General features: G+C 43.3%; 2 protein-coding genes across 5 annotated transcripts; both read left to right on the forward strand.

Moving 5' to 3' along the window:
* The first annotated feature begins 502 nt into the window (after nucleotides 1-502).
* Nucleotides 503-2,747, forward strand: naa10 (N-alpha-acetyltransferase 10, NatA catalytic subuni). Of its 2 annotated transcripts, none has more exons than XM_056274100.1 (8): nucleotides 503-676; nucleotides 850-948; nucleotides 1,071-1,129; nucleotides 1,234-1,279; nucleotides 1,385-1,500; nucleotides 1,669-1,713; nucleotides 1,870-1,954; nucleotides 2,133-2,747. In XM_056274100.1, the coding sequence occupies exons 1-8, from the start codon at nucleotides 656-658 to the stop codon at nucleotides 2,313-2,315; spliced, it is 654 nt and encodes a 217-aa protein (XP_056130075.1). In that variant the 5' UTR covers nucleotides 503-655; the 3' UTR covers nucleotides 2,316-2,747. The 2 variants fall into 2 exon arrangements, with proteins under 2 accessions (XP_056130075.1, XP_056130076.1); XM_056274101.1 differs by having other exon boundaries at nucleotides 2,166-2,747.
* Nucleotides 2,748-4,316: 1,569 nt separating this feature from the next.
* arhgap4a (Rho GTPase activating protein 4a) lies at nucleotides 4,317-18,575 on the forward strand. Of its 3 annotated transcripts, XM_056273256.1 has the most exons (22): nucleotides 4,320-4,472; nucleotides 6,613-6,702; nucleotides 6,906-7,077; nucleotides 7,289-7,451; nucleotides 8,104-8,166; nucleotides 8,272-8,400; nucleotides 8,491-8,619; nucleotides 9,081-9,302; nucleotides 10,110-10,211; nucleotides 10,300-10,485; nucleotides 10,679-10,763; nucleotides 10,981-11,008; nucleotides 11,133-11,229; nucleotides 11,401-11,461; nucleotides 11,561-11,638; nucleotides 11,756-11,884; nucleotides 12,067-12,172; nucleotides 14,872-15,099; nucleotides 15,212-15,267; nucleotides 15,393-15,621; nucleotides 15,759-15,807; nucleotides 15,981-18,575. In XM_056273256.1, exons 2-22 carry the CDS (start codon nucleotides 6,636-6,638, stop codon nucleotides 16,155-16,157), a joined length of 2,556 nt encoding a protein of 851 aa, XP_056129231.1. In that variant the 5' UTR covers nucleotides 4,320-4,472; nucleotides 6,613-6,635; the 3' UTR covers nucleotides 16,158-18,575. The 3 variants fall into 3 exon arrangements, with proteins under 3 accessions (XP_056129235.1, XP_056129234.1, XP_056129231.1); XM_056273259.1 differs by lacking the exon at nucleotides 11,756-11,884 and having other exon boundaries at nucleotides 4,319-4,472; XM_056273260.1 differs by lacking the exons at nucleotides 15,212-15,267; nucleotides 15,759-15,807; nucleotides 15,981-18,575 and having other exon boundaries at nucleotides 4,317-4,472; nucleotides 15,393-15,520.
* Nucleotides 18,576-24,103: the final 5,528 nt, after the last annotated feature.

A 24,103-nucleotide genomic window follows, 5' to 3' on the forward strand; every position in this document is an offset into this window, starting at 1 on the left:
AAATCTGAAAATTAATCTAAAAATAAATAAATAAAAAATTAATAAGAATGGAATTGTTATTATTTTGGATACTTTTCGAACCGTACTGCGTCCTTTGGCACATACTAGAGGCTTGGCTGCAGAGTTGTTGCACTTCTGAAATTTTCACTGGTTTTAAACTGTACAAATTTCAATAAATCTAACAGAGAGAAGAAGATAACTGGAGCAAAATAAACAAAATTAAGGGCAGAACGTCTCCTTGGTAAATTGTCAAAGAACTACTTCCGGTGTAACAAACCCATGCTTTAAAGGTGGTGCCGGGTGGTACTGACAAGTTAGCTCAATATTTCCCAATATATATTCCGGTTTTGCATTTACGTGAATTTACCTGTGAAAATAAAAGTTCTCTTGAGGGTTTTCCGTATATGTTTATATAGTATGCTCGTTTGTGACTTTTCTATTGAAGTCCAAACGCAAACGTCAACCGGAAACCGCTTTAGTTTTTGTGTGAGTTTAACAACGATGCGTCCTCCTCCCTCGCATTGCTAGCAAATCGTCCCAGCTAGCTAGTAACCTTCTGAAACAATTTAATCTGTGTTAGTATTATGAATTTAGAAATTTATGTGCTTTAGCTTATTGGAGTTTCCTCATTCTTGATAGCAACTTTCCCTACAAAATGAACATACGAAACGCAAGGGTAAGTACACTGTCAAACGTTTTCCCAACCGTGCATTTCCAACAAGCTAACCCATACTAGCTAGCAAGCTGCTATTATTAGCCGACTAAGCATCGATAATGGTAGTGTTGTCATGCAGGATACGCATGACATAGTTAACGTCAGTCACTTTATCTATTTATTTTCTCACACAGCCGGAAGACCTTATGAATATGCAGCATTGCAACCTGCTGTGTCTTCCAGAAAACTACCAAATGAAGTACTACTTCTATCATGGTTTGTCGTGGCCTCAGGTGAGTCATTTCGTTAATCATATTTACCATTACTGCTCGAGCATTCATTAGCATTATCCCCACAGACTCTATGTGCAGACTTAAGTTCATGTTACAACATTTGTCTGTTGTCATCGTTTCAGCTCTCCTACATTGCAGAGGATGAAAACGGCAAAATAGTTGGATATGTGTTGGCTAAGATGTGAGTATCTGCGACTTAATTCATGGTTTTAAAGTGTGTGAACTACAAGATGTGTTCTGTGGCGTTGCATATGACGTTTTCCAATGGTATTATACAAACTCCAGGGAGGAGGACCCAGATGATGTACCTCACGGTCACATCACATCGCTGGTGAGTCATAGCTTCTTAAATGCAACATAGCCTGCATCTGTTGCTTTACTGGAAGAATAATGTAGTCATAATCAGAGGGGGAGTGACTGTTTCTGTTTCTTCTAGGCTGTTAAACGTTCCCATAGACGTCTGGGTCTGGCTCAGAAGCTGATGGACCAGGCTAGCAGGGCCATGATTGAAAATTTCAATGCTAAATATGTCTCACTTCATGTTCGCAAAAGGTAATGCCCACCTTAAGCATTCCTTGTTATGGTTTTTGTCACTTTGTAATCTTGTTCACATAAATTACCAGATCTGTAGTTACAGTATCCTCTGGCTCTGAAGATGTGATACTGTGTTTTCCTGTTCTTCTTGTAAGGCAGTTATGAATCCTTCTCTTTTCTTCGTAGCAACCGAGCTGCCTTGCACTTGTACTCAAACACACTGAAATTCCAGTAAGTCCCAAGTGTTCAGCATTTATATCCATCCCTGCCTCCTTATACTTTCTCAGTCAATATCAAGTCAACACTTGCAAGTTACTTTTTATGTCTAAATGTATGTGTCAATAGCTATGCATAGTACTTGTTGATATCTCTCCTGTTCTTTCACAGGATTAGTGAAGTTGAACCTAAGTACTATGCAGATGGGGAGGATGCGTACGCCATGAAAAGAGACTTGGCTCACATGGCTGATGAGGTGATTTTTCTTATCCAAGTTTTAATTCACCATGGCAACATATTAGGGTTTTCATTTGAGATGGTTCTCCCTAGCACTGTAACACAGACTTGGGACAAAAGACTACTGAGCTATATTGATCTCTTGTAAAATTAAAGCTAATGAAATATATACTGGTTGTTGTCTGTGGACCTTGCAGTTGAGAAAGCCTGGTGTGCGTGTTTTGGGGCAGGAGGTGCCATCTGCCCAGAGCCTGACAGCTTCTGGTGACCAGGACAGAGAGGGGGAAAGAGACAGTGGAGGAGAGAGCAAAGAGCTGAGTGAAGTCAGCGAGGCAACAGAAAGCACAGACGTTAAAGATTCTTCCTCTGATTCACAATGACTCCACCATCTTAGCAATTTTTTTATTATTATTTTAAATTCATCCCTTAATTTCTTCTTTATCTCCCATCTGACAATATTTTTGGCTTCATAAACCATGACCATCTGTTCATCTCAGCTGTTTACACATACAGTGATCCAATTTTTTGTTTTCACAAATTTTTTTCCTACAGATGAGTCTTTTTACACTGTACCAATCAACAAAGGAGACGAGGAGAATGGAACAAATGGGGATTTTTTAAAATGAGACTCGTGTCAAAATTCATAACCAGGTTCAAAGTTGTTAGACTTACTGCTGTCACCACTTTTGGAAGTGGCACAAGCTCCTGTTAGACTTACAAAGTTGAAAACATAAATAATGTTTTTCACTTTGTCTCAATCAGGTCTCTTGAGTGTTCAGCAAAAATTGTCTAAATAAATGTTTAAAATAATACCTTGGGTACTGTACTCATTGCAGATGTGTCCACAAAAAGCACAATTGTACATTGTGAATCACAGTCCATTATACTGAGATTGAGGGCACCAGTTTTATAATATGGTAAATGGGATGGTTAAACATGCTTAGTCAAAATAACACATTGTAATGCACAAGTTCCAATATTGGTGATAACTGAATATATCATCCTGTGCACCAGTTGTTTAGATTTTATACTTAGGAGATGTAGATGTGACGGGCTATTCTCAATAGGATTTTGAGAAAAGCCTGGGAAAAAAGTAATTACATTTAATTGTTCTGAGTGCCACTGAAGATAGGGTCAAGGTTACTCAAGAGAATTTGTATTTCTGCCATCAGGCATCTTGAGCGACATTCTGTTATGAACGTTCAGCACTGGGTCTATCACGACTTATTGTTTCTACTGTTTCTATTTGTTTTGCATTACTAATGTGAAGCCCTCTAGGACTGTAACTGATTTAGGGTTATACAGATAGACATGAATCAAGCAATTGGGGGTGGCAAATATAAATAGGAAGCTGCTCTTCAATTGGAACACATTGGTTAAGGCCTCTATAGGCAAGATCTGATGAAATGTGTTAGGCAACTGGGACCTATAGCCTTGAAGTAGGATCCAGCTAACGAGTCTGGGCAACTGGTGAGCTTGCTCTCAGACTTTCTCCTGTGGTTTAAGTCAAGTGAAAACTTTCCACCAGGGAACAGCAAAGGCTGAAATTATTGCAACATTTCGTTGATGTCTGATTATGTCAAGGACAGATTACCCATCGACCCCACCCCCACGTGTTAACTGGCGTTTTTAGGGCTTCACAGTTTGAGCTGAATTTGTCATACGATCTTACTTCTATCAAAGCCATAATACAGTTGGAATCCACAAGCTGTCCTTCCCTGACTCGGTGTCCTTTTTAGATACAGATCAAAAGAAATCAGTTTAGTCAAGTTTAGACTGACTAAGCAACAGTATTCTACTGCTTGTTAGAGGAAGGAAGGAAATGAGTGAGAGAGAAGTGTGCTTGACAGTAAACAGCAAATTGTGTAGTGAGAGGACTGGGGGGATCTTCAAGATTGTTCTGCTATTTACATGACACCTTGCACACGGTGCCAGTTTTCACACATCTATGAGGTTGGAGATGGAAACTGCACGATGACTGTGTTGCAGGTTAATATTTTTCAAAAGCACCAGACTCACACAAGCTGTCACTCATTGCAGTATCATGGCTTTTCGTAGAACCTGCATGCTCAGTGTATTGTAATGTCATTTTACCCAGTCTTCTCTAATATGTTAATCTTATATGTTTATAGTACGTAAAATATTAGTTTGGAATTTCTTCATTCATAAAAACTGTGCAAATATGAGATCTTGTCAGCAAAATTATGTATATTAGAGGTAGTCTGACAAGGCATAGAGAGGTGGAGTAAAAAATTATGTGGACTTGACCCAGAAGTTTTCAATCACTCATTAAGGGTGACAGAGAGGAAGTGTTTGAGTGAGAAAGTCGTGGAGCATTTTGTGTGTGTGTGTGTGTGTGAGAGAGAGAGAGAAAGAGAGAGAGAGAGAGGGTTGGGGGGGATGAGAGATGGTGAGTGAGTTCCACCCACATCTATCTGTGTCTAATGTGAGGGGGAGGCGATCCAGTTCAGGGCTTTCTGTGTCATTAACTGGTATTAGTCTTAGAGAGGAGACTCGCTGAGACAGCTCCCAATCAGGTAAGACTCCTTTAAACTGCTCTTTCTTTTATATTTCTGCCATTTCTTGATTTTCAGTTATTTGTTGATCAATCTCAACAAAACAAGAAGGAGGTTGTTGCTTTTATGAGAGTGAAGAACATGTGTCAGCACTGCACAGTTAAGATCTCTTATGGAGAACAATACACAGTCTACAGCTATGCTTTTACTGGCAGCAGATTTAGCCCTCTAACCATAAACCTTTTAAAATTTTATTTCGTGGCTTTTACGTGTTGGTGCTTGTGAAACGTTGCAGTGGAATGTGCCACATTAACACACTGGTGAGCCCACTGAGCAGATGCAGTGAGGCAGAGGCGAGCCCTGGTGAAATATTATGGCTGATTGTAACGCCAACCTCCCATTTTTGAAGGGCTGATTCACTGGTGATCACATAGAAACAGAATGAGGTGACTAGTGGTAAAGGGTGGCAGAGAGAGGAAAAATTAGACATGCTCGCTCCTCTTTCTCCAAATAGAGTTTGGGTTTGTAATACAGGGGAGTCGCTTTCTGGCACAGCAGTTGGTAGGACGAAAGACAGCGAAATTTAGCTGCAGGGCAGATAATGCTGATGGGTTATGTTTGGTTTTGAAAAAAAGAAGTCTGGATGTAGAAAGAGTGTGTGTGTGTGTGTGTGTGTGTGTGTGTGTGTGTGTGTGTGTGTGTGTGTGTGTGTGTGTGTGTGTGTGTGTGTGTGAGAGAGAGAGAGAGGGAGAGTACAGAGTTGTGATCCTCTGTTCTGCTTGTCTCACCAAGGAAACACCTCGGTCTTCCTCTTTCTGAGGTTCACTACAGGGCTTGTCAACAGGAGCTAACTGAAAACTGAATGTTTAGCTTTCTGATTCCAGCTTGATTTCGCTGGCCCCTTTTAAACGGTCATGTGTTTGGCTGAAACCACAGATGCCCTGGGAATAAAGCCAAGCCACACTAAACATAAAGACTTCTGTTTTTCTCGTGTGTTTCCACTTGAAAAGTTTGACGCTTATCTGTTAAATTTAAAGAGGAAGATGAAGGCTTTGGCCTTGTTACCAAATTATACCCTCAATTCTGCAACGACTCAACTGTACAGTATTGACACCAGACAGGCTGATGTAGACACCTCTTTTAAACGTCTCAGAGTGGGATTTGAAAAATAAAAACAAAAACCATAAGGAGGGATACCACACATGAGTTGAGTCTAGGATTTAAAACCAACCTGAAAAAGTTTTTTTTATATATAAGGGCTGATCAGTTTCATGTTTTGTCCATGATTACATTTGATCTCACTCTGATAAACTTTGCACTTTGTCTTTATTTTAAATATCACTGTGATTTGTGATTTTGGGCTATACAAATAAAATTGACTTGACCATGCTGACCAATATGGAATAATTATTCATAAGCACATCAATAGATGTCTAGTAGTGATTATATAAGTGTAACCACTTGTAATCCTGAACACATGCACCCCCTCAGTTTTGGGTGCCTTGTTGGTGCACCTCTATTTTTAGGGCAGCTGAAATGTTGCTGCGGCTATTTTTGCACCCAATGCACCGCTGCAGCACAAGCAGCGCAGCAAGCAGCAGATGCCAACTTGCTTTCTAGCTGTCCTCCAGTCAACAGAGCAGAGGAAGGCTGGTTGCAAGAAATGTGTTACAGTAAGGCAAGCATGCTTCTTTTTTTCTCCCCACTTTCTGTGGCAGGAAAAACTAGCTCACTCGGTCCGACTGATGCAGAATGGGCAATTAAAAAAAAAGTGTGTCAAGGAGGTGATCATTAGTAGAGCCATGGGTTAAAGAGCGCACTTCTGTTCAGGAAGTAAAGTAAAATATACTCTACATGCACACATTGTGCAAGTATATTATGACTCTGAGAATTACAATTTCATTTAGCAGATGCTTTTATCCAAAGCGACATGCACCTGAGAGTTAATACAACACAAGTAAGGATCTAGTCAGGGGGCGACAATGCAAGTAAGTGTCAAAAAACTAGGTTCAAGTCCAATAGGACATAGGTGTCAACAGGCAGTGCACAAAGGCAATGCATAGGGTGCATACAAGTGAATTTTAGAAGGCGGTAAAGGCTTGGTGACATGGCGGCTGTTAGTTTTAACAATGTTGGGATACTGTCGTTTTCTTTTTAACAGAATTCCAACCGGTTGGAGTGACAATGGCTTGCCATGTGAAGCTTAGGAAAGAGAAGGTCGGTATAGTGGACTATGACACCCAAATCAAAGGTAAAAGACTTCCTTTTTTTTTTTACCCATACTTTCTCAATGATCTCTCACTCATCTTTGGTTGAAGTTGAAACATGCACTCATTTAGAGATACCCGCTTTCAAAGTGGCATTCAGTTTTGGTGCATGACTTCGAGGCTGTGTCACACTCTCCCTGCTCTCTTGCTGCCCCCGCCGTGCTGCCTTCCTGTCGGTTTCTTTCAGAGGTGCGCTGCCAGCTGGTAGACCAGCTGAAGTTGTTCGATTTGCAACTGGAGCAGAAGAGCCAGCAACTCCAGGACCTGACTGACTACCTGAGACGGCGGGGAGAGATTGAGGGCGAGTATGCCCGTTCTCTGGACAAACTGGCTGAAAGGTTCACTTCCAAAATCAAGAGGTAGGAGGAGATTGACCATGTGTTTTAATCGGACACCTTTTCAAACATAATATTGAATTCGATATGGGTATATGTGATTTCTTGATACAACTGGCACCTGGTTTCAGAGGTGCTGTCACACGAGTTCTCTTTGTAAAGTGATTGCCCCCCCCTCACACACACACCTCATTCCACCCTACACCACCCATCTCTCATGAGCCACATGCTGCAGGAAGGAACCCAGTGGGCAGTCGGCGGCCCAGATTTGGCTGGCTGTGCTGTCCCTGACCCGACAGGAGAGTAAGGACCACAACGGACTGAGTGAGAGCTGCAGCAATGTGCTCACCCAGCCCCTCACTCACTGCCTGGAGTATACACAACGCCTAGCCAGAAAGGTACCACCATCATAAGCACTGCCCTGTATGAGCTGCAATTATGACTTTTCTAAATAGAGTTGGGAGAACTCCATGCCTTAGCAGTGTGATTAACACACAAACATTTTTTTTCTTTTGCTATTTTATTTTATAGTTTGAGTTTATGAGCTAAACACTTGCCCACTCAGATACTTAAAAACAATGTTGCCTGTGAGATGGAGATGAGTAACAAGTAGCCAGGAGATTCATGATGGCATGGTCTGGTGGCCTGTCCAGGGTGTCTCCCCGCCTGCCACCCAATGACTGCAGGGAACAGGTTCCAGCATCCCTGTGACCCTGAGAGCAGGATAAGCGCATTGGATAATGGATGGATGGCTGGATGGATGGCCAATGTCCTCCAGGCTATCTGCTGTCAGTGCATTGTGTTGGGACTTGCATTAGTGCATCACTTTATTATCTGAATTGAGCTTCTATAGGTGTGCTCACTTTGGATTATGGCACATGTTCTATCATATCTTGAGTACCTATAAAAATCTCTCCACCCAGCTCCATCTTTTGCTACACCAATTGTTAATCTCAGCCTTGTTGCTTTCACCTTCCAAGTGCTTTCGGTCTTCCCAGGGTCTTTCCCTATCTCACTTCACCTTGTTTTGTCTGTTTGGTGTGTTTCCAGAGTAAAGACATCTGCACCCAGTTACAGGACGGACTGTTAAAGGTCACCACTGAGTTACAGACTGTAAGTTAAAAAAATCAATAATCCAAAATGTTTTCCCCTTGCTATAAAAGGGAGGAAATGTGAGGGGCTCTATGTGTACTTGTGTTTTCACACATATGTGTTTAGGCATGGCGGACGTACTACCAGTACCACACAGATTATGTGTGTGCAGAAGGGAAGCTGAAGGAGGCAGAGAAACTGGAGGAAAAGCAGAAGCAGAGCGCTGCCAAGAAAGTCGAGAGGCTGAAAGAAAAAGTAGTTTTCTCTTCACAAATACCATAATTTAGTTGTATGCATGTGAATGACTGTTTCTTTAATCTGTTGCTGATATTGGTGCAATTTTAGAGACTGATTAAGGTCCAAGAGATCCACCTGAAGTGCAGTAAGGCCCGAAATGACTACCTCCTAAACTTGTCTGCAGCCAATGCCTCTATGAAAAAGTATTATCTCAAAGACATCTCCTCGCTCATCGATGTGAGTGCCTCAGATCACCATCTCATGTCTCTTCTCACAATGGGCCTAATTCATCAATCGTTCCTATGTACAAATTTGTTCTTACAATCACCATGGAATTTTTTTAGCTTTCTAGATTGTCTGACAGTCAGAAGCAAAGCCTGCTGGTTATTTGTAATTCCTTCCCTCTAACATCTATCGTCTACCTCTTGCAATGAGCCATCACCCAGGCTTGCAAAGACACCAGTGTTAGCCAACTGGTGTCTAAATTCAGGGGTTAGCCAGGTTCTACACTGGTCTCTGAGACAAACTTCAGGGCTAAAAAAATCCATGGGTGTGCAAGAACAAGTTTGTGCGTACGAATAATTGATGAGTGAGGCCCTATGTTCCTATCAAATAAGCAAAACTAGTGTAGTAAGCCCAACTATGTAATGATAAATACTCGCCGGGAGTAATCTCTCAGATTTTCCCTTCCCTCTCAGTGTGCAGATACTGGGTACCACCTCTCCTTGGGTCATGTGATGCAGGCCTACTTATCAAAACGGTGGCGGGCTCAAGGGAACCTGGGCACCGGGCTACAGCAGCTCCAAGGAGAAGTGGCTGGCCTGAACCAGAGCCAGGACAGAGACACTTTCCTGCAGGCCCACCACAACGCCTTCTGTTTGCCCCTCCGCTTCCACTACCAGCCCCATGATGGTGACCAGGTTTGTGTGTGTGTGTGTGTGTGTGTGTGTGTGTGTGTGTGTGTGTGTGTGTGTGTGTGTGTGTGTGTGTGTTTTCTTGTTCAGCTGTATTTGTAAGGACAAATTTGTGGTTTTAACCATAAGTTTGAGGACATTGTTGCAAAAGGAGGACTTTTTGACTGGTCCTCTCATCTTCATTGGGCTATTTTAGGGTTGGGATTTTGGTTAAGGTTTGTTAGATTTATTTATTTATTTTATTACTTTATCAATCCCCATGGGGAAATTCTTCCTCTGTATTTAACCCATCCTAGCTGTGTAGCTAGGAGCAGTGGGCAGCCGCCGTGCAGCACCCGGGGACCAACTCCAGTTCGTCTTGCCATGCCTCAGTCAGGGGCATAGACAGGAGTATCAACCCTAACATGCATGTCTTTTTGATGGTGGGGGAAACTGGAGCACCTGGAGAAAACCCACACAGACATGGGGGAGAACATGCAAACTCCACACAGAAAGGACCTGGGATGACCCCCCCAAGGTTGGACAACCCCAGAGTTCAAAACTAGGACCTTCTTGTTGTGAGGCGACAGCGCTAACCACTGCACCACTGTGCCGCCAATCCAATTTAGGATTAAATTACTTTAGGGCAAGGGTTAAGGTCAGGCATTTAGTTTAAGGTGAGGGGCTAGGGAATAAATGTATTCTCTGTGTATGGTTGTGTGTTTATGTGCTCAACTGTGTGTGCATGTGTTTTTGGAGTATCAGTTGCTGCAAGAATTTTCATTCAGCACCTCCTGTTTTGCCCCAACTCTTCACATTCCTTATGGCTATCAGGTGTCCGAGGTTTGTGCAGAGAGTGAGATGAGGTGTGAGCTGGAGACCAGGTTCAAACAGATCCAGACCAGACTGACGGCGGTCACCAAGGAGACGGAAGGGGTAGATGGCTCTGCTGCCTCCACTGTCGTTCTGAGATTTCTGTTGCTGCTTGAGTTTTGTGGGCTATGTTCTGTTCTTGTATCTCCAGGCTTATGAGTGCCTGCAGACAGCCCAGTCGTACCTGCTGGAGAGCCTGAGCCTCAGTAATGATGACCTGGAGGCCGGCGGTGCCAGTGATCTGTCTCAGGAAGGCAGTACTGAAAACCTAGCAGCCAGACTCAGTGGGGCCCGACGGAGGATCAATCTACAGGAAGCAGAAAACCTCTATATCACTGTGAGTCCAAGTTATCAGACATGAACAACAAAGAACAGTGTTGGTGATAGTGATGATGGTAAAATACTGTTGGTTGGCATATGGTTTGATTGTTGTGTTTTGGTTTGCAGTGATAGTGAACACAGAAACCACAGTGGAGGAAGATTTTAGCATGATAATGATGACTATGTATCACATCTAATTTTTTCCACAGAGATTCAAAGAGTACTTAGTAGACACCTCACTGGTATCCAAACTGCAAGCCAAACATGATCTGCTTAAATTGGCAATAGAAAAAGGTATCATTCACTTCTGCAGTTCTCACATAATACAATGAGGCAAATTACAGATGAACAATGTTATCTGAAGACCGTTGATGCAGTACACTATCAGACTGGTGGCAGTATTGTGCTATTTTGTTTTTCGCCCAAACCACCCAGTGTTTTACATTGCCCACTTGTTTCCCTTTCACAGCAATTGAGTGCTCATTTTTCTCATGAATTTTTCTTTTTTTAGCTGAAGCAACAAATGGTCAAGAAGCCAGGTAGAGCATATCTACGCAGTAGAGCGCTTATACTGCTATCAACTAAAGCATGTATTGCACAAAGTAAATGAAAGTTGGCAAGTGTTATTTTATTTTTTTAAAGGAATTGTATCTCATTTTACAGACACATCAAGTCAATGCGTGTGAAGAAGAGTCAGTCTAGTTCTAAACTAACCTACAATCTTGGACTTTTTACTGGCAACATGATGTCATTCATACAGGTAGGTGTACCAACCAGAATACATCATCTTGGGTCTTTTCTCTCCTTGCAAACATTTGTCTCACAATCAAACTATATTGTCATGCATTGCTTTGTCTTTCTTTTAGTAGGCTCACTGGGATACACAGGGATTGCTGCTCTTTGAATTAATCTCTGTATTTGCTTCACTCAGGCATCAGGACAGCAGATCCCACTAGTTGTGGAGAGCTGCATTCGCTTTATCAACCTCAATGGTGAGTCCACTGAACTGTTTTTCTTACTTTGATATGGTCTTTTGTGATAAGACTGTCTTGCTAATACACGTCTACTATGCGCATTCATCTGTCCTTCAGGTCTCCACCATGAGGGGATATTCCGGGTGCCTGGGTCCCAGGCGGAGGTCAATAACCTGAGGGATGCCTTTGAGCGAGGTAGGTGTGTGTATGTATGTGCTGGTATAACTGATATATGTACTGCAATCTGGTTTAGCTTCTCCTTCTGTGGAGCATTAATAATGTGGGGCAGTGTGTTATGGGCTGCCCCTGTAGGAGAAGATCCCCTGGCTGAGGGTTGGTGTGACCTGGACTCCGTGGCTGGAGTGCTGAAGCTTTACTTCAGAGGCTTGGAAATCCCCCTTTTCCCTACTGACAGCACCAGCCAGCTCCTAGAATATGCCCGTAAGAGAGCAAGAGAGAGAGAGAGAGAGTGTGTGTGTGTGTGTGTGTGTGTGTGTGTGTGTGTGTGTGTGTGTGTGTGTGTGTGTGTGTGTGCGTGCGTGCGTGCATTATGCCTGGAAAATGGGTGAATTTGTGGTTGTGGGTTCTCATCAATATTCATATCCTTGGTCTCCCTTTAACAGAAATAGAGGATGAGGCTGAGAGAGCTGCTCAGCTCAAAACTGTCATCTCTTCCTACCCTGAGCCGGTTATCGTTGTCATGAGATATCTCTTTGCATTCCTTCATCAGTGAGTATTGCAGCACTTGGCCATTGCGCCAAACCCAACACTCTACAAGTCAGCACATAAACAAAAATTCAAAGATAGATAACTCAAGTTATCAAAGCAGACCATGACAGGGGCGACGAAAATCTTCTTATAAGGGAAGAGGAAGGAAGACAATTTTGCTTTTGACTGATTAGCTCCGATGTGATAAGAGCCTGGTTTATCTTTACGTTTTCTCCTGTCTGATTCTGATTGATTTCAATCAAACTAACCTCAGGACTGTATTACCCAAATTCCATCAACATGCCTCCTGCCCCACTAGGGGACAAAACACCCTGGATCATCTTTATACTAACATTAAGGACTCATACAAGGCTATTTCCTGCCCCCACCTGGGGCAGTCTGACCACCTCTGCCTGTTCCTGGTCCCAGCCTATAAACCCCTCATAAAATGGATCAAGCCAGAAGTAAAGACAATCACTGTCTGGCCAGAAGGAGCAGTCTCTGAACTCTAGGACTGTTTTGATAACACAGACTGGAGTATTTTTGCACATTCAGCCACCCATGGCTCCCATATAGACATCAATGAACCGACATCCGCCGTGCTATCTTACATTAACTTTTGCACTGAGCCACAAAAAAAATTTTTTTTTTTAAAAAAACCAATCCGCAGCTTTCCAAACCAGAAACCCTGGATGACCAGTGAGGTTTGGCAGCTGCTGAAAGCCCAGGATGCAGCGTTCAAGTCAGGTAACCGTAAGGCCTACAGCACAGCTAGATCCAACCTCAAAACGGGCATCAGAACAGCCAAACATAACTATTCCCTACAAATAGAGGACCACTTTCACAATAATTCCGACCCCCAGCAAATGTGGCAAGGTATTCGGTCTATCACAGACTAAAAAAGCTCCAATAGCGGTCCCACTGTCCATGATGCCTCCCTCCCAGGCGAGCTAAATCATTTCTATGCCTGCTTTGACGAGGACAATACTGACCCAGCCAAAAAAATCCCCACCCATCCAGAAAACCAGGTGCTCAGTCAATCGATCGCAGAGTTCAGAGAATCACTGCACAGAGTGAACACACGGAAGGCTGCCGGACTGGATGGCATACCGGGTCGGGTCCTCTGGGAATGCTGCGACCAGCTGGCTGAGGTCTTCACAACTATATTTAACCTCTCACTCTCCCAATCCATAGTCCAGGCATGCTTCAAGACCACCTCTATCATTCCTGTCTCCAAGAAATCAACAACCACATATCTGAATGACTACCGACCCATAGCACTCACCCCCATTGCCATGATGTGCTTTGAGCGACTGGTTCTGGCTCACATCAAAAACACTATCACTACCACATTCGACCCACATCAGTTCGCGTACCATCCCAGAAGGTCTACGGAGGATGCCATTGCCACTGCCCTGCACTTTGCTGTGACCCACCTTGAACTTAACAACACATACATCCAGATGCTGTTCATAGATTACAGCTCTGCTTTCAACACTATCATCCCCACCAAACTAACCACCAAACTCCTCTCCCTTGGCCTCAACCCCTCCCTCTGTAACTGGACCCTGGACTTCCTGACCAACAGACCTCAGTCTGTTAGGTTAGGTGACCACACCTCCTCCACTCTGACCCTCAGCGCAGGTGCCCCTCAAGGCTGTGTTCTGAGCTCCCTCCTTTTCTCCCTCTTTATCCATGACTGCATGCCAATTCACCCTTCAAATATAATAGAAGTTTGTGGATGACACCACAGTTGTAGGCTGTCTCATCAACAATGACAAGATGGCCTACAGGGATGAGATTCAGCACCTCACATCACGGTGCACCACCAACAATCCTGTTCTAAGTGTGCAGAAGACGAAGGAGCTGATTGTGGACTTCAGGCGGTCTAAAAGCTGCAGCCACTCCCTCCATACACATCAATGGGGTAGAAGTGGAGCATGTCTCCAGCTTTAAATTCCATGGAGTCCACATCAGTAAGGACCTCTCCTGGACATCAAACACCCAGGCCCTTGTGAAAAAGGCCCAACAACATCTGCATTTCCTGAGGAGGCTGAGGAGCGCCCATCTATCCCCCAAACAAAATTCTCACCAACTTCTACCACTGCACCATAGACAGCATCTTGACCAGCTGCATCTCAGTGTGGTACAGCAACTGCACATCAGTAGACCAGAAAGCTCTGCAGCAGGTCGTCAAGGTGGCCCAGCATATCACCGGTTCCCAGCTCCCAGCCATAAAAGGCATTTATCACAAACACTGCTTTCAAAGGGGTCTCAGCATCGGCAGAGACCCCACCCACCCAAACTATGGACTGTTCTCCCCCCTGCACTCAAGGAGGCACTACAGGAGCCTTAGTGCCCACACTACCAGACTCAAAAACAGCTACTTTCCCCAAGCTGTTACCCACCTAATCCTGGCTACCCACTGAATATTTGTAAATATGTTTATACTCGTGCTCTTTTTTTACTTTAGCTTTTAGTCTTCATATGTATACATCTCATACTATGTTTGTTTATATCTGTCTTGCACTGTTTGGTGGAGCCGCAGCCCTTATTTAATTTTACACATGTGCCTGCACATTGTTTTTAATGACACTGAATTGAATTGAATTGAACCCCCCCCCCGTTTCTCTATCCTGTCTGTACTCAATCTTTCTCATCATCTCCCTCCCTTGCCTTTTTCCCCTTTTACTATCCTTTTTGTCCTTTTCTACCAACAGTGTGGCCCAGTACAGTGATGAGAACATGATGCAGCCCTACAATCTGGCTGTGTGTTTTGGCCCTACACTTGTGAGAGGAGCCCACGACGATGATGTTGTCACCCTGCAGCCTCAGATCAATGCTCTGGTCAAGAGCATCATCCTTCAGCATGAGAGCATCTTCCCCAGCCAGGACGAGGTACAAGGACCTGTATATGAAAAATGCATGACACTGGAACAGGATGACTGGTAAATTCTCACAAACAAATAGATAAATGCATGCATTCACAAACATGCACACCCAAATATAAGAATAAACAAATTGTATGATACTGCTAATCTGCAGCAACTTTGTTTACAGTGAAGCTATCATTGAAGAGGGAGATGGGGAAGCAGAGGCATCCCACAGTAAAAATGGCAAGAAACAAAAACATTGGTTCTCACTCGCCAATTTAGTTTCTCACTTCCTTCAGATTCTGACATTGACCGTCTTCGCAAATCAGATGTGTGAAAAAGAATTCTTAATGTGACATGTACCACAGAATTGGACACCGTGTTCTTGACTGACCAGAGCACCAGCTTGCCTGCAGCAAAGATACAGAAAAAAGGAGAGCATCTTCGAACCAATAGCAGAGGTTCCCCTGACCCAAGTGGTCCTGGAGGTCTCCCAACAGCAGGCAGCATTATTCAAGGTGGAAAGTTCATGCTACAGCTGGCTGTGGGACCCCAAAGCAAGCTGCCATTGGCCTACTCACCTGGCTTACGTAGGGAGTAAGTGGCACCTAATTTTGGCAAGACTGTTAAATGACTGATTAAAGGTTAAAGATTTTTTTTGTATGAATGAATCCAACTGAAGTTTTAACAAGGCTTTTTTTATCTTTTTTTTTTTTTTTTTTTTTTTTACACAGGAGCCATCACCAATCATCCTCTGAGGACATCACTATTCAAGTTGACAAGGTCTGGCTCATTACTCATTCAGTTGTATTTTTATTTCTTATTGACTGGCAACAGTCCATTCTCAGTATTATCAAACTTAATTAGAGGCTCCATAGCCAGAGTGAGGGCAGAGGTGTAAAAAAAAGGGCCTTGTCTCTCTTCACTGTCATCATTGTGTTTATTCAATCTCACAGGATGTCTGTCGCCAGATGGACTCGGTCTTCAAGGAGCTTCTCTCCCGACAAGTACTGCAAGATCCCTCCTCCGCCACCACCTCTTCCTCTGGCCAAGCTCTCCAGAGGAAAGGGAAGCGTGAGGAGCGCAGGTGGAAGGCCACTGGGTTGTTTAGATCAGCAGACCAAGTGGACTGAGAAGAAGACTGAGAAGAGTGAAGAGTTGATATGAAAGGCGGGAGAGATGATACACAGAGGAGTGGCAATTAGGGAACCCAGGTGTATGTTGATTCATAGTGACAGCAGCTATTGACAGTGGGATTTCTGGAAGACTGAGATCAGTGGCCCATTGTTGCCTCACTGGAATGATCTGCAATTTAGCAACTCTGTGACTGGACAGGGTTTTATACATACAGAAGGCCTTTTGTATGTGTTTTGTACAGCACACTCATGTGGTTACTGCACCAACTCCATTACATATTCCCAAGACACAACAGACGTTTTGGAGGACTAATGGATTTTTTTTTTTTTTTTACTCATTGTATATTGCTGGAATTACTTGACATGCACTAAGGTGTTATACGATTGGATATAATGATGCAACTTGATGCTGTTTGTGTTTCTGACATTGTGCAAGTCACAATGTGAAACTGTTCCACCCAACCCAGATTCTTCCTAGGAGATTTCAGGCGGTGCTGTATAAAGAACCAGAGGGAACACTGGCGCTTGAAATGCCCTTAGTGTGTACACTCCATTGTACACCTTGATAGCCATACTATCACCTTTACAGCACCCATTAACTCCCCCCCCCCAAGACACACATACACACACACACACACAAAATACTTGTGTATATACCTTTTCATATTTCTTTATGAAATGAGATGAAATAAGTCCTTGTCACTGAGAAAAACTGTATTCTCTAGTTGGTTATGTGTTTGTACGTCTGAGGGGGTGCCATTAAAGATGTACTAGACACTTAAACATGTTTTTTGAGCTGTAAACTGAATGATAGTGTGACGTGCATGGATAAGTAGACACGTTAGCCTTCGGACCCTTTAGTTGACTGGTTAACGTAGTCGCTTGCAGTGTGGGAGTCACGGGTTCGCGTCCCCGATGCGGCGTGCTGAGCTACGCCCCCTGAATTCGCTACATTGGTGTCAGAAGTGGGATGGTGAAACCGTGAGGTCATCGGAAGCGCGTTAGGGAGCTGATATTCAAGGAGGAGAGGGTTACTGTAACGTGCATGGATAAGTAGACACATTAGCCCTTGGCTACGGGTCGGACTCTTTAGTCAACTGGTTAACATAGTCGCTTGCGGTGTGTGAGCCACAGGTTCGCGTCCCAAGCTACACCCCCTGAATTTCGCTACAATATGAATGTACTGTGATGAAACACAACAATACTGGTGTTAATATTGACATTTCTTACTAAATTTTCAATTTTTTTTTAAAAAAAAATGGCATTTTGTGGGTTGAAACTGGCCCAACACGTCATCTACTGTTTAAAATCAACCCTGAACCTTGTAAGTTTGCGTCCGGGTGGTGTGGCGGTCCCCGTGTTACCTCGGCTTGGTTGGGTTGGCCATGCCTGAGGGTGGGAAGCCGGATGTGGGTGTCCTGGTCACTGCACTAGCACCTCCTCTGGTCGGTTGGGGCGCCTGTTCGGGGGGGGGGGTAGCATGATCCTCCCACGAGCTACATATTATAGTAGAACTACATAGAGGGGTATGGCATGCTAGAACACATGCTAGAACGCTTAATTTGAGTGGTATTTTCCGTAAAAATACTCAAAGACATGTTTTGGGGACCCCGAAGACTTATATTGATGAAAAATAGCATAATAGGTCCTCTTTAATACAACCACGGCTACGTCCCCCTGATGAAACTCCACACTGTCAGGTGAAAAGAAGCGGCTGGCGACGCCACATGAATCGGAGGAGACGTGGTAGACTGCAGCCCTCCCCGCATCTGCAGAGGATAGTGCGGTATGCTATGTCAAAAAAACAGCTCCCGTAGCATTTTTGTGCCAAAATTTATTTCTTTGCTGTTTTGGCTTCTATAGGGACCAAACTCACAGAAAACGAAGGGTGCCAAATTTTCTGACCCCCACCCCCAATTCTGGGGGGCCATCTATTTTGGGACCTCCCAGAACAGTAAAATAGAAGTCCGCCTGGGACTACTCTTACTAAAATGGCTGTAGAATTGTTATGCTTCAGTTGTATAACACCAAATTTGGAGGAGATGCAGTTGAGAAGTTGTAGAACAGATCCAAATATCTGTGGCCTGCTGGTAAACGGTATTACTGATGTTATTCACACTCAAATTGTAAGTTTTGTTTAGGCGAACCTAAAAAATTGAATTTCTGCTGTAGTTTATCTGCAGCCTTTCTGTCCTGGTGGATGGTACAACTAAACTTCCACTTGAAGTACATTTTTCCAGGTGTTACCTATACATTGACACCAGAATTGTGCATCTGGGCCCTGTACTTGCGGAGCTATTACTGAATTATTTTGGGCATGTAATTTCGGGTGAAAATTCAAAAAAATTGCTTGGGGCTGAAGTGGTTTTTAATGTCCAATTTTTATAATATTATAGTTGTTTTGTAGGTTTTAAAATATTCTGAGTTGATTTATAACACTATTAAAACAGCTAGAAGAGTATTTGTCTGACTTTTGGTTCCTCACCTGGGACACCCCGGACTGACCCTTGTGCCTATCCCATTCATCATTACTCTCCTCTTTCCACTCCTGCTCTTTTCTTGGCCAATATAACTTTTACATTTATTTTTCATGGGCATCCAGTGACAATTAATACTTTACTGAAGGTGTTGACCATGAAAGACATTCCTGTTCTGACCTCTGAAAAAATAGGGTTGAAATGTGGCCATTGTAGCATAATCCTTGTTAATTTGGTTCATTTCAAACAGGTGAGATCATAATTAAAGCACAGCTGTGTTTGTAGCTGACTGAAAACAAAAAAGAACAGTACTCAAGATAAAATAAAATAAAAATAGGCCAATACGAAAACAACAACAACAAAACACCACGATAGATTTGAAGAGTCAACATTTTGAGAATCACATTCATGGAATTGCTGAAAGCAACTACCTGGTAAGTGATAATTTTATTTTAATTTTTTATCATTCAGGTGAAATTTAAAACAAGCCTGAAAGATTTATAAGCCAATGTTTACACATATTTTGACATATATTTACATTGTTTTCCCATTATTAGGTCTAATCTTTCAGTCTGACATGCCCTGATCCAACAATTTTGGACTACTAACAGTAAGCTAAGGTGGGCTAAATTTAAACCATGCCTGCTAGATTTAAAAGCCAACATTTGCACATATTTATATTTACATTGTTTTCCCATCATTAGGTTTCATCTGTCTGGCATGCACAGATCCGACAACCTACAACGAACTAGAAAGCTAAGCTAAACAGTAAGCTAAGGTGGGCTGAGAATGATCTGGTAAATGTATCATATTTTTCTGATGAAATTTAAACCAAGCCTTCTAATTCAAATATATATTTACATTGTTTTCCCATCATTAGGTTTCATCTGTCTGGCATCCAACAAATTGGACAACTTGTGAGCTAAGGTGGGATGAGATCTGGTCAATATGGCAGAGGAATGCAACATTTGCGTGATCTGCAAAGAAGGTGCCACCCCTGGCAAGCGACTAGTTAAAAATCCAGCCATGATTGATGACCTACTGCAGGCTTGCAGGGACAGAGTTTCTTTAGGTCAAAGTGATTTTGAGGACATTTCCGACTACTTATCTGGCCTACATGAAGGGGAACTGAAATTGGTTCATTATCATAGTGAGTGTCGAAAATCTGTTATAAACAAGAATAAAATTGACCGTCTCAGGGCTAACCAATCCCGACCTCAGTCACCTGTCTGTCCTAGAAGAGGACCTGGGCGCCCTTCAATTACTACAGGATCTGTTAGACCTAAACGGTCGAAATCTGTCCCAAAGGAGCAAGTGTGTTTATTCTCACCTTGTGACTTTTGTTCCAAGGGTGATTCAGAGCCACTGCACCGTGTTCTTTCTGATGCAATGGGTGAAACGCTTCTTGAAATAAAGCAGCAGACCCAAGATGACCAAGTAAGAATCTGTGTAGCAGACCTAGTGGATGCTGGTGACACTTAAGCTCTTGAAAAGTACTATCACAGGGATTGCTTGCGGAATGCAAAACGTACCACAACAATAAAGAAAGATCATGATAATGAATCACTCATTCGCTCTTTATGTGACGAACAGTTAATCCTCGCCATTCAAAATACCGTCACAGCCGAGGTTACTCTTCACATGGCTCAGGTCAATGATGCTTACTTGTTGATCCTGAAAAGATATCACATGGATGTCGATGAGACTACAAACTATCGCAAGCATCTGAAAAAGATCATTGGTGAGCGACTTCCAGATGTCCGGTTTGTAAGCTCACTGCAACGAAATGAGCCAGACAAGCTTGTTAAATCAACTGTAGTTATCAAAGCTATTGATTGCAGTATTTCCACTATGAATGATGGTCAGGTTATTGGCAACGTGAAGAAAGTTGCTAACCTACTGCGGGCAGAGATCATGCAAAAGCGCAGCTGGTCATTTGCCGGGATATTTGATAACTTTAAGAATCCCTCTTTACTCCAATTCTTCCTAAGTCACCTCCTCTTTGGCAGTCATGTTGTCAAAGTGTTTGGAATGCGGGAGAAGAAGTAGACAAAACTGTTGATGTTGCATGCCAGTTTCTAGTCCAGAACACTCGCACTGATCGTCAGGTGAAACATCAGCCAAAGAAAGACTATGCCTTTCGGCAAAATGTCCAAACACCCCTCTCAATCGGACTGCCCCTTGCTATCCACTCTAGAGTGTGTGACAAAATCCTTGTCCAGAACCTCTCAGATGTCTACATTGGAAGTGACTACTTGAAGATCCTTGACTTAGAAAAAAGTGTGGAGCAGTCTGTTCTTCAACGAATGAAGGATACTGGCGGATTTTGTCTCCCTGACTTTGTGAAGAAGGGTGTGAACATCTGGTTTGCTATTGACAATATTGATCTTTTGGAAGACACAGCCACTGGGCAAGAAACCTTCCATGGCACAGTGGTTGTAATCAACCAGCAGGATGAAGATGGAGACCTGATGAAACAACCACTTGTTATAACAGACAAACCTCTCACGGCATCACCTCTGGCATTTGATATAAACTTGCTGCAGGAGCCAATGATCAAAACCACTCCATTGAGATTTGAGTCTGTGATAGGGAACCGAAACAATCACATTTCCCAAGACTTCACTCACACCTGGGCATTCACAAACTACCTTGCAACCTCAACTGAACCGCAGCTGGCAAGCAAACAGACCCAGAACAGTGAAGAAGAGAGAAGCCATGCTGAATCTAATAACGACAGAAATCAAGATGACTCTATTATGTCGATCAAAGAACAAAGGCGTAAATCAGTGAAATTGAAGAAGGAAGATGTGACGCCAACTTGGGCTGCAACTAAATCTCTACTGTTATCTCAGTCCTCTAACAGTTGCACCTCAACAAACACAGGGGTGATTGCTCCACTGTTTAAGACCTCGCCAACAGATTATGCTACCCTCTATACCGCTTTGAAGTTAACCCAGGGTATCTCTGCCACTGTCATTGGCCCTCACAGAAAAACACTGATAACCCTAGATCTTGACCTTTACTCCCGTGCATTGAAGATTCAGCAGTCAGTTGGAAACACCAACTGGATCCTAAGAGCTGGAACTCTTCACATTGCATTTGCTGTGTTGCATGGTCTAGGTAAAACAGTTGATGGAAGTGGCCTTGACATATGTGCTATTGAAAGTGGTGCATACACATCAGCAGCTCTTCGTGGTATCTTTGGTGGCAAAGCTTACAAACGAGGCCTTGAGTACCACATCACTACGAGCCTTGCAATTTTGATGTTGCGATTTGATGCCATCTTGTCAAAACTTCCAAATTGTCCAATTCAGATGCAATGCATTGCTCTCAAGGACAAACTCCATGAACGTAACCCACTGATGGTAGAGATCTTTGAAGAAATCCAATCCTGGTACACAGAAAATGTCAAGCCACTCGAAGATGAAAAAGACATTGGTGAGTTCACTCAATTCTTAACCCAGTATCTTCACCAGGTAGAGTCTTCTTAATCTCATCAGCTCTTGCCGCTCAGGTGACTGGGAGGGATACTTGTCTTCATTAGAGAATCTCATCAAGTATTTCTTTGCTCATGATCTCCTCAACTATGCCCGCTTGATGCCAGTCAATCTTGCTCAAATGAATACTCTTGAAAAAGATGACCCAGAAACATGGGATGCACTGAAGTCTGGTGCATTTGTGGTGGCAAAGTCAGAGATACCCTTCACTCATCTCTTCACTGATCAAGCCCTCGAGCAGGAAATCAAGAAGCTAAAGGGACATGGTGGGATGGTAGGACTCAGTAGAGATGAAGCAGCTCTGGACCGGCTGATCATTGCCACACCTGCCGCATCTTGCTGATCTAGTGAATCAGTACCTCAAGAGCTTCCCAAAAGCTTCTAGGTCTACTTCAAGGACAGAGCATTATCATCTCTCAGGAGAGATTGCATTGAGGTCAAGAACAAATGCACTGAAGCTACGCGACTTGATTGAGTTGCACTGTGGAGGCAATCCATTCGAAGAAAAAACACCATTAAAGAGTCTTGTTTCATCAGCGCTTGTGACAGATGCAGCAAAGCATGATATTCTCCAGTTTGCGGAAAAGGGTCAGAAGCGCTTTGAGGAGTTTGTTTCTGAACGTTTGATTGCTACGTCAACACTCTCAGTGTGGGACAAAATGAAGAAACTCAAGTTGAAGACCTTTTCAACCTGGATGGAGAAAACAAAGGTACGTGTTGGAGACAAGGTCATCAAGTTGCGTGAGGAACGTGAACTGCTTGGAAGATTTCTCATCATCCAAGGCAGTCGACCAAGTCTAGTTCTCAAACTTGAGGAGACAATTGGAGACTATGAAATGTCAATGGTTCCCTGCTCTCTGTGTGCTGTAGATGGAACCTTGTACATCCCTACAGACAAAGCTAGTCTCATGCATGCAATTGAAGATGCCAAGGCAGAGCTCATTGAAGCTGTCCCAAAGCCTGATCCAATGCAAGAAGATCCTCCAGGTGTCCCTATCAAAGTTCTAATAGTTGATGCCATGGGTGTGCTTCAGAGCATGAAAAAGACACCAACCATGCGGAAGCTGTCAGACCTTCAGGACGCATTTAACAAACGCATCAAAACAATGATGGCTGGCTATCATGAGGGTCGAGTTGTCTTTGATCGATATATGGACGAGTCATTAAAGAAGAAAACTCGACAGAAGAGAGCAACTACTTCTGTAGAATACGAAATCCATCCAGAGATGAAGCTCACTATGTCAATCAAGGATCTCCTCTCTGCATCATCGACCAAGAAGAAGCTGACATGTGAGTTGGGCCAGGGACTGCTAGAGTATTTCTCAAAGGACAGTTCTTTCCTACTGGTTGTCATCTATGACACCTTCATCAATGGACGTGATTTTGTGGAGGCACACACACATGAAGAGGCTGATACCCTAATACCTCATCAAGTCCTTGCCTCTGCTGCCAATGGTGCCTCACGAGACATATGTGTTTGGTCACCCGACACTGATGTCCTCTTACTGCTACTTGATTTAGTATCATGTGAATGCATTGCAACTCCAACTTCTCTGACATTTTCAACAGGCAAAGGTGCAAAGAAACGGTAAATAAATGTTTTTGAGTGCGTTCAAGTTATTGGACGTCAGAAATGTCAGGGATTACTTGGCCTGCACAATTTTTCTGGTGCTGACTGGGCAGGAAAATTTGTTGGAATCTCCAAAAAGACGTGGATCAACACATACCTGAAGCTTGATGATGATGATTCTGCCATTGACTGCTGCAAGGACCTTGGCAAGGGTTCCATTCACCCTGAGCTTATCAATGGTGAGCTCCCATCACTGGTGAAGGCATTAGAGAATTTTGTGTGCTGTGTTTACAGCTCAAAAGGTCCAACAACCCTGCCATCACGCTGATGGGAACTATTCCGATCAAAGAACCTGGAGGGTGAGATGCTACCTCCAACTCGTGCTGCATTGCTACC

This window comes from Lampris incognitus, chromosome 2 (genome assembly GCF_029633865.1).
Source record: "Lampris incognitus isolate fLamInc1 chromosome 2, fLamInc1.hap2, whole genome shotgun sequence".
NCBI classification, from domain to species: domain Eukaryota; kingdom Metazoa; phylum Chordata; class Actinopteri; order Lampriformes; family Lampridae; genus Lampris; species Lampris incognitus.

Excerpts from the sequence above, each read along its gene's own strand:
- naa10 (XM_056274100.1), top strand. The coding sequence starts at position 656 with ATGAACATACGAAACGCAAGG. Across the intron at positions 1,714-1,869 it reads TCAAACACACTGAAATTCCA|GATTAGTGAAGTTGAACCTA; the intron begins GTAAGTCCCAAG and ends GTTCTTTCACAG. Across the intron at positions 1,955-2,132 it reads TGGCTCACATGGCTGATGAG|TTGAGAAAGCCTGGTGTGCG; the intron begins GTGATTTTTCTT and ends TGGACCTTGCAG.
- arhgap4a (XM_056273256.1), top strand. The coding sequence starts at position 6,636 with ATGGCTTGCCATGTGAAGCTTAGGAAAGAGAAGGTCGGTATAGTGGAC. Across the intron at positions 10,212-10,299 it reads TCACCAAGGAGACGGAAGGG|GCTTATGAGTGCCTGCAGAC; the intron begins GTAGATGGCTCT and ends TTGTATCTCCAG. Across the intron at positions 11,885-12,066 it reads CCAGCTCCTAGAATATGCCC|AAATAGAGGATGAGGCTGAG; the intron begins GTAAGAGAGCAA and ends TCCCTTTAACAG.